General features: G+C 42.0%; 1 protein-coding gene across 3 annotated transcripts in view; it reads left to right on the forward strand.

Annotated features, from left to right (window-relative positions):
- CD99 (CD99 molecule (Xg blood group)) overlaps nt 1-5,092 on the forward strand; it is a 31,842-nt gene extending 26,750 nt beyond the window's left edge. For all 3 annotated transcript variants that reach the window (XM_083502141.1, XM_083502142.1, XM_083502143.1), the window contains one exon: nt 2,448-5,092. In XM_083502141.1, the coding sequence (XP_083358267.1) occupies nt 2,448-2,476 (29 nt within the window). In that variant the 3' untranslated portion in view covers nt 2,477-5,092. The remainder of the gene's footprint in view (nt 1-2,447) is intronic.
- The last annotated feature ends 4,285 nt before the right edge of the window (nt 5,093-9,377 follow it).

Raw genomic sequence — 9,377 nt, forward strand, 5'->3', positions numbered from 1 at the left:
AACTCTGTTGCATTTGCGGAGCTAGTAGAATCTCATGTGTCATCTTGGAAAACATAGTTAATGCTACAAATGTGTTGTATCCTCTATTTGTTGTTGTTTAGAGCAAAATAAATTTATAGTTAAACAAAGAATAAAAGACACGGGGTTGTTTTCAGCTAAGTTCTAGTCAAAGTAGACCCATTCAAATTTGTGATCCTATGTCATGTCCATTCACTTCAGTGGGTCTACCCTGAGTAGGCCTAGCATTGAACACCACCCATGGTTTTGCAAGAGTTGCCGCATTAGGTTATTTACCATGTAGCCTATCATTAAATATGCCCTTAATAATTGTACATCTTACTTTCTTGCCAGTACATAGAAGAGCTATTTGCTAGTCCTCTTCAATGCTTTACCTTCAGATGGCAGGTTTTCTAGAGTTTCTTTTGAAGATAAATGTTGCCAAATAATTGCATTGAGCTGGAAACATTTATTAATGATCTGGTTGGTTGAGCATAATGTGCTACTGCTACTGACGATTGGTGGTGCTCTGGAGTTTGAGAAGGCAATCTTTCCTAGCCATACCTGGAGACGTGAGGGATTGAAACTGGGACTTCCTGAATAGCATATGCTCTGTGAGTGAGCTAAGACCTTTCCCAGCAGTAGCAGGGAATGACTTTTAATAACAGAAATGGACAGTTCAGGTTTTGCCCCACCTTGTCACTATTACCTTCTCTGCCATAGCCACCCAGTTGTAGAACTCTCACCCCTCTTGAGATTTGGCTGGCACTGACTTAATCTTTCAGTGCCAGCTTGAAGTCTGCCCTCTTTGGACAGTCATTTCAGGTGTATTCTAGACCAGTGTTCCCCAACCTTGGGCCTCCAGCTGTTTTTGGACTACAATTCCCATCATCCTTGACCACTGGTCTTGCTAGCGAGGGATGATGGGAGTTGTAGTCCAAAAACAGCTGGAGGCCCAAGGTTGGGGAACACTGTTCTAGACCAATACAATGACAGATGATCCATCTTGCTTTTGTTGGGCTATGCGTACATGTGTGTTGGAATGTGTGCATGCAAGGGGACACACACACACATGTGTTTTGTCAGAAGTGAGACGTTGCTGCATCAGAAACCCTTCATTACCAGGGGATAAAATGGGGATGGGGAGCAGGTTTGTTTAAAAGATGTCTATCTCATTCTCTGCAGCGCACATGAAGTGTCTTGAAGCATAAAAGCAATGACATTAATTATGAGCTAACAAAAATATCTCTGAAAATTACAGTGATGAAAAGAACCCACTAAACACTATATGCATCCAGCTAAATAAAAATGCATAAAATAGTGGAGAGTGCTACCCTTTAAATAAGTCTTTCATATCAAGATGTCTCCAGCCTGCTAAATTATGGAAACACCCATAAATTAGGGCTGCCATACGTCTGGGTTTCCCCTCACATTACCATTATTTCAAAGGTGGAATTGACATCTGGGGGGACTTTGTCTTGGATCTTAGGCTTGTCTAAAAATTGCTCAACAACTTTTGGGGTGTCCTACAAAAATATCTGGTATGCATGTGTGTGTTTTAGGTGATTTCCCCCCTACATGCCTACTTTATTTTTTAATTGTATTTTGGTGCTTAATCAAAATTATGAATCCTAAGTAATCCTAAAGTAAAAGTGTAAGAAACAGTTGCAGCAAAAAAGGGAGGGGAATATGAATTATGATGAGGGATATGTGTTTAACCTGAAGATTACAAGGCTGAAGCTACAAATGGTGCGCAGCGCAGTCTGATGCTTGTCTACTGAGAAGTAAGCGCCACTGTCTCCCGTGGAGTTTACTCCCTAGAAAGTGTGTTTAGTATTGCAGCTTCAATTGGCAAAAAAAGGTATCAACAATAATCAGCTAGTAGTCATGGTAGTGGAATGTTGGATGTCTGACAGCTGCCCCTTATTGTTGGTCCATGGATTAGGCCAATAAAGCAAAGCTTAGCAGGACTTGGCTTTAGGGAAACTTTAATAGAATTTGGACAGAACTGAAACAAGCTGGAAGCAGGAAAGATTAACTTTGCTGGTGAATTGTTGCATGGAACAAAGAAGCTTCCTATAAAAGAGAGCACAAGACAGCAACTTTTTCTTTTGTTTGCGTTCATAATGATCAGATAATTTTTCTCCATCTCCAAAGTGCACGGCTGTTAACAACTGCTGAGAGGGCTTTCAGGGCTTTTGGGGTTTAGGATGACAGAGGACTAATGTATTGCCCATCTTCAAAAAGCCCTTCATCTTCTAGATTGCAGTGGTGACAAAATGCTTCACTACTAGGAAAGAAGTTCCCATAGGTCGTGTTTTGGGGCTTTTGAATAGGCATGCTTAGGCATGGGCTGTAATAAATTTTAGCAGCAGCCTTTGTACTTAAACACACTTTTTATTTACTTCAGGAAGTAATCTCTAATCTGTTTCTCTTTTTTTCCTTTTTAGTTCAACGCACACTTTTGCAGAAACAGTAGCATCATTTAAGATTAAGCGAAGGCCAGAAAACTGGACAGAGAATCTGCGTATTTCCCTGAAAAAATACCACACATTTCAAGCAGCAAAAAAACGAAGTTGCAAAGTAGAGTGAAAATAGTCCTGTTGAAAATGTCTTTTGAAAGGGAGAATGGACGTTTTAACAAATCTAAGTACTTGTATCTGTGGTTTACCCTTTGAAGTTCAAAGTTGCATACTTGCTGATTCCTGACTTTAAAACAAATTTGTATTTGTTGGGAACTGTTGCTTTTGTCTGAAGACTCATATTTTGCATTATGGCAAGAACCTTAACAGAGGAGATGATTTTAATGTATACTGGTTAAATGCCAATAGGTGGGCTGCACCTGCCACTCAGTTGTTGGGAATGGAATAAATGTTTGCCCTCTTCATGTTCATGCCCTAAAATGCAGCACCTTACTTGTCCCCCATAAGAATATATCACAACCATCTGCCAAATGGATAGAAGTTAAGCATAGCCCTCAGGCCTATGCTACACATAGGGCTAAACTTCCTTGTTCCTAGAGATGCCAACTATTTATAAACTGCATAACCTTATCCTGGCTTTTGCTTTTTTGTCATCTTAGAATGTGAGCAATAGGTTTTTATATGTACATGTATTTGCCTTTGAATAAGTGATTAAGATCTAATGTCTCTTTTGGAGCATCTCTGATAATTGTACCTTTGCCTTTACAATGATTGCATAGGAGGTGGAGGTGCTCTTTGCATTGCCTTGCTACTTATTCTCACTCAGAGCAAGTCCTGTCTAGTATACATGTTACACCTGGGGCCTTTTGAATGCAAAAGAACAATACAGTGGTACCTCGGGTTATGAACTTAATTCGTTCCGGAGGTCCGTTCTTAACCCGAAACCGTTCTTAACCTGAGGCGGGCTTTCGCTAATGGGGCCTGCCGCCGCCGTGCGATTTCCGTTCTCATCCTGGGGCAAAGTTCGCAACCCGGAGCAACTACTTCCAGGTTAGCAGAGTTTGTAACCTGAAGTGTTTGTAACCCGAGGTACCACTGCATTATATTGAAATGAAGTGTGGAATTTTGGGGGTGGAAGGGGAGGGCACAGTAAAGCTGTGCAGCTGCATAAGCATATCATGTATAACTCATCCAGCCACTGTCTCCGAGCTGGAGTTGTTTTCTACAAGAATACCAAAAATTAATTTAGCAAATGCAATTGCCATTTAAAACTCAGTGATAGCATGTGCCTCTGACTATGGGATTTACCTCTTTATTATTCACAAGTGCCCTGCTTCCTCTTGTTTCGTATTTACAAAAAAAGTTGACATTCTTGTGACCACTTAGCTATATTTTTCAGTAAATGGCTTCCAACAAGGCTTGTTTGACCAATTGCAGATGCCTTTAGCTGCATACCTTGAAGTGCCATTAATATAGTAGTAGGTAATTGATCAGAATAATATGAACTGAGCACTCTGTATTCAACTTAAGGTGCAGAAAGGCTTGATAATGGTCACTGGGAGCATGAAAATGGATTGTTTACATTGGATCTAAATAAATTCCTGTCTACATGCTTTCAGTTTCAAGATTGTGGTAAACGTTTGGCACAAGCTGACAGCAAAAATTTGACCAGCTAAATCATGTAATGAGCATTATTTTTTGGAACTCAGATACTTTCTATCTAAGCATTGTGCCAATGTAAAATCAAAGTTATTGCATAGAATGTGATTTCTGTATGCATGACTCTCGTAATCAAAACAATATTGGATGCCATGTTCTTACTTAAACTAGAAACTAGTGGGAGCTAGCCACACGTGTGGAGCATGGGTGCTTAAATTTGTTTCCATTTTCAATGCACACAGAACTCAAGATCAGTTCTTCGTCATATAGGCACATGCTCCACAGCAAATGTGCATCAGTTAACCCAATAAGAAAATTGCATTTTGAGGCAATATGTGCCACTGAATGCAACTTGCAAAGTGGCAATACTTTTTTAAAAAGAAAATAATCATTTTGTAAACTACAAGCAATGCTAAGCTTAATATTGGAATGCTGCTGATTTCTAAAGATGTTTCTATGTCATTCCTACACAGCAGAGTCTGAATTTTGTGCCCATTACCCCCACACCTTTGCATATTTTATCTAAAGCTCCACAAAACTCAGGACAGCTTACTTCCCAACGACGTGTGTATAAAATTGGCTGCACTCCTATATGTATTTGGAAGTAAACTATATTGAGGTCGGTGGGGCTTGTTTCTGAATAAACAGACATACAATCAGGCCATCAATTTCTAATGGAAATCATTGTTTTATTTCATCCCATCTTATTTCATGTGTACTATGTGATAAAATGACTTAAAACAGTAGCTGTTTGAGTGTGCTAAACTTCAAGTAGAGTAAGGGTGGTGGGCCTTTGCTTCTGCAGAGATTGCCGGACTACAACTGCCATCTTCGTTGACTATTGGCCATTCTGGCTGGCGCTGATGGGAGTTGGAGTCCAGCAACATCTGGGGGACCACAGGTTGTGAATTAGTGTTGTGGCTCCTTAGATTGCAAGAACTTCTAGGAATTTGGTAATTAAGATATAATACTTGTGATCTTTTTTTTTAAATAAAAATCAACAAAACCTAAAACTTTTTCGCTTGTCTGTATGTTTTTAAGGGGGACTAGACAAAATGGCTGTATGATTTTAGCAGAGGCTTTGGGATTGAAAACCAAAAAAATATAAGCGGCTTGTCAACAACCATAGAATTGTAGACTTGGAAGGGACACCAAGGGTCATCTCATCCAAACCCCTGCAATGCAGGAATCTCAGCTAAAGCATCCAAGACAGATGACCACCCAAGCTCTGCTTAAAAACCTCCAAAGAAGGAGAGTTTACAACTTCCCAAGGGAGACCTTTCCACTGTCAAACAGCTCTTATTGTCAGAAAGTTCTTCCTGGTGTTTAGTATGAATCTCCTTTTTAGTAACTTGAAGCCATTGGTTTGAGTCCTACCCCCCAGAGCAGGAGAAAGCAAGCTTGCTTCATCTTCCATGTGACAACACTTTAGATATTTGAAGATGGCTATCATATCTCCCCTCAGTCTCCTCTTTTCCAGGTTAAGAATACCCAGCTTCTTCAACCGTTCCTCATAGGGCTTGGCTTCCAGACCCTTGATCATCTTAGTTGCCCTCCTCTGCACACAATAACTGATGATGAACTGGTTTGGTTTTAAATTACCGTAGGTGAATATCTGGACTAGCTTTGGAAGGATGGCAGTAAGCTAGGAGTAAGCAAGAAGACCTTAATATAGCCTCCATCATAGCTTTCAAAAGCCACAGTGAAGTGATAGGGCTCTACTACACCTTTTCATAGGTGTATAGTGAATATAGTTCTCCCCTTTAGCAACCTGGACTGATAACCTTATTTTATTGATACCCCCCAGAATTCTTCCATGGGTGCTCAAGGCAATGTTCACAAGTCTACAGCATCTAATCCAGAAACAGACTTAGCATAGCTAAGGCAAGCCTGTGGCATCATGTGCCGTCTGTTCACACCCTTGGACTTATGATTCACAGGTGGGCATGAGCATCTGAGGAAGTTAGTGCCATTTTGCCAGTCTTTGAGGGAGCGTCAGGGAGGGGTTGTATCAGGAGAGCTCTGCCAAAGTTTCAGTTGTTCTCTCACTGCAGTGACTTAGGAAGGGAACTAAAGAACCCATGGCCTGTTCCTTGAGTTTTGAGCAGGAATGAAGTAAGGGAGAGAGCCAGTGTTGCTTCCTCCTCTATCTTTATTCACTGCAAAGCTTTGCCCTGATGTAAACAACAACAGCAACAAGTTGCCAGCCAGGAAAAATGGTCACTGTGAACATAAGCAGGGCTATGTTTATGCTATGATCGAAAGTAACAGTTGTATGCCAACTCGATTCCAAATCTGCAAGCTCTGTCAGCCATGGAAAGTAGGCATATACTCATTATTTACAAAATAAATACCAATCTTGGTTAAACTCTGGTCCCCTCTTGGGTTTTGAAATAACAGTTTATTTTCCATTTGTAGACCAGAGAGGCACACTCTTCAAGACCAGCCTGTGGCTGGCTGCTTTCTCATTCTGTTGCCCACTGCAAGTTGACCAATACAACACTAGTGTCCCAGAGCCCCCAAAAGATAATAGTTTGGGAGAGCAGGCCCAGGGCTGAGGATCCTGGAACAGCCCTCCCCCCCCATCACTCCTTGCACAAAAATGTGCCTGTGCCAGAAATGGGCGTTCTGGATTCTGCCATTTGTTTGAAGAAGTAGTGAGTAGGGATGGGGAAGAAAATGGATTCAGATCACCTTCAAAGCTGATACCCTAACCCAAATTCACACTTTCTGAAACATTGCATGAACCAAAACAAAATCAGCCTTGAAATCCTGGTACATGACCCCAGTCAAGCTTGCAAAAATATATCATTTGCCCGATAACAAATGTTGGAAATGCAAAGAGATTGAAGGTACATTCTTTCACCTTTGGTGGACGTGCCCAAGGATCAAGGCCTTCTGGGAAATGATATATAATGAACTGAAAAAGGTATTTAAATATACTTTCCCGAAGAAACCAGAGGCCTTCCTCCTGGGCATAGTGGACCAATCGGTGTTAAAGAAGGATAGAACTTTTTTTATGTATGCTACAGCAGCAGAAAGAATTCTCATCACAAAGCATTGGAAGACACAAGATCTACCCACCTTGGAAGATTGGCAGATGCAACTAATGGACTATATGGAGATGGCGGAAATGACTAGCAGAATCCGAGACCAGGGAGAGGAGACGGTGGAGGAAGATTGGAAGAAATTTAAAACTTATTTGCAGAAATACTGTAAAATTCTTGAATGTTAAGGACATTGAAATGAATCGCAGGGGCTTTAGCAACAAAGTAAAATGTAAGATTGGATTAACAACAGATAAATTAATAGGATATGAATTTGCTGAATTAATTTCTAAAAAGGGATACAAGAACAGGAGATGTGAGGAAGTCGGGAAAATAAGTTAATTGAAGATGAGAAATTAAGAAAGAGGGAATTTTTGTTTTTTGTTACTATATGTGTTTTTATTTCTTTTTTCTTCTTCTTTTGATGTGCTTAATGTTTGTATTTTTGTATTGTATTGTTTTTTGTGATTCTGTACTTTTTTTGTCTTTGTATGCTTTTTTATTGTGAAAACTGAATAAAATATTTAAATTAAAAAAAACAAAATCAGCCTTGAAATCCACCCTTCTCTGAATTTTTCAATGCGTATTTCTAGACAAGTAATGTGTACAGAAATGCAGGTTCTGAAGTTTTATACAGATACTTCCTCTGATCCTGAAAGTAGTACGCAGCCATCATGGTGTGCTGGGCCAGGGGGTAACCCATGAAATGTGGTCCAGGGCCTGTCCAGAATCTGAAGGTTCTGCTGGGAGTCTGTCCGACAGGGCCAAGGCAGGACACGAGGCAGGAAACCAGGCAAGGACAGGTACAGGATCTAGCATACAGCAATGTTGCTCCTGCAACCTGGGGCGAGGTCCAGCCTTTTTGTCGGAGTAGCAGCCGGTCCTGATCCCCTGGCGACTCACCTCCCTGTTTTGCCCAAAGGTGAGCACTCTTCCTGCGAGTACTCAGGTCTTTCCTTCTCTCAGACCTTAGTCTCTGCAGCTCAGGAGACATTGGTGGGTTACTAGACCCAGGGGCTGCCTCACCTCCCCTGACCAAACCGGTAGGGAAGCAGCTGTAAGTGATGGCCCAGCTGAAGGCAATGAGGTAATCCTCACATCTGGAGCCAGGGCAGGCTCAGGCCCCTGACTCAGCCCAGCTGGTGTTTGTTGCAGGGGAACCTTTGCAGACTGGGACTCTTCAGGATCAGGCCTCAGACTTGGTTCAGATGATGCCTGAGGCAAAGGATCCAGTGCAGACTGAGTCTCCTCTGGTTCCGAGCCTGAGCCCGAGTCCCAGGCCATCACACATGGCTAGTGGCCTTGGATTGTAGCTACCTTTATGATCTTAAGCCAGTCGTATCTGTCCACCTAGCCTACCTCGCAGGGTTATTGTGAAGATAAAGTGGGGAGGAATATGTATCTCAGCATTGATTTCCTTGCACGAAAGACTGTGGGGGTGTCTATATGTTTATGTCTATATATATATAATAAAATAGTATAGTAAAAGCTATGGTTTTCCCAGTAGTGATATATGGAAGTGAAAGCTGGACCATAAAGAAGGCTGATCGCTGAAGAATTGATGCTTTTGAATTATGGTGCTGGAGGAGACTCTTGAGAGTCCCATGGACTGCAAGAAGATCAAACCTCTCCATTCTGAAGGAAATCAGCCCTGAGAGCTCACTGGAAGGACAGATCCTGAAGCTGAGGCTCCAGTACTTTGGCCACCTCATGAGAAGAGAAGACTCCCTGAAAAAGACCCTGATGTTGGGAAAGATGGAGGGCACAAGGAGAAGGGACGGCAGAGGACGAGATGGTTGGATGGTGTTCTTCGAAGCTACCGGCATGAGTTGACCAAACTGCTGCAGGATGGGGGCAAGGGGGTTGGGGAGGGGGGAGGGGGGGGGGGGGGGGGGGGGGAGGCAGACACGACTAAATAACTAAACAACAACAACAAAAGTGACCACCCTACATGACTTCTGGGCAAGTTGTCTTTCAATCCTGCACCCAAAACTAATCCATGGATAAGTAAATGACTACATTCATGCTGGACCTGCCCCACCCTACAGCAACTACTACTTCCAGTGTTCAATTCGGTGTTCTCGAAGCTTCCAGCATAAGTTTGACCAAACTGCAGGAGGCAGTGGAAGACAGGAGTGCCTGGCGTGCTCTGGTCCATGGGGTCATGAAGAGTCGGACATGACTAAACAACTAAACAACAACAACAACATATAATAAAATGCACTGAAGACAAACATGGCTTGACTCTCCA

The sequence above is a fragment of the Podarcis liolepis genome, assembly GCF_965112155.1.
Source record: "Podarcis liolepis genome assembly, chromosome: 4".
Classification (NCBI taxonomy): Eukaryota; Metazoa; Chordata; class Lepidosauria; order Squamata; family Lacertidae; genus Podarcis; species Podarcis liolepis.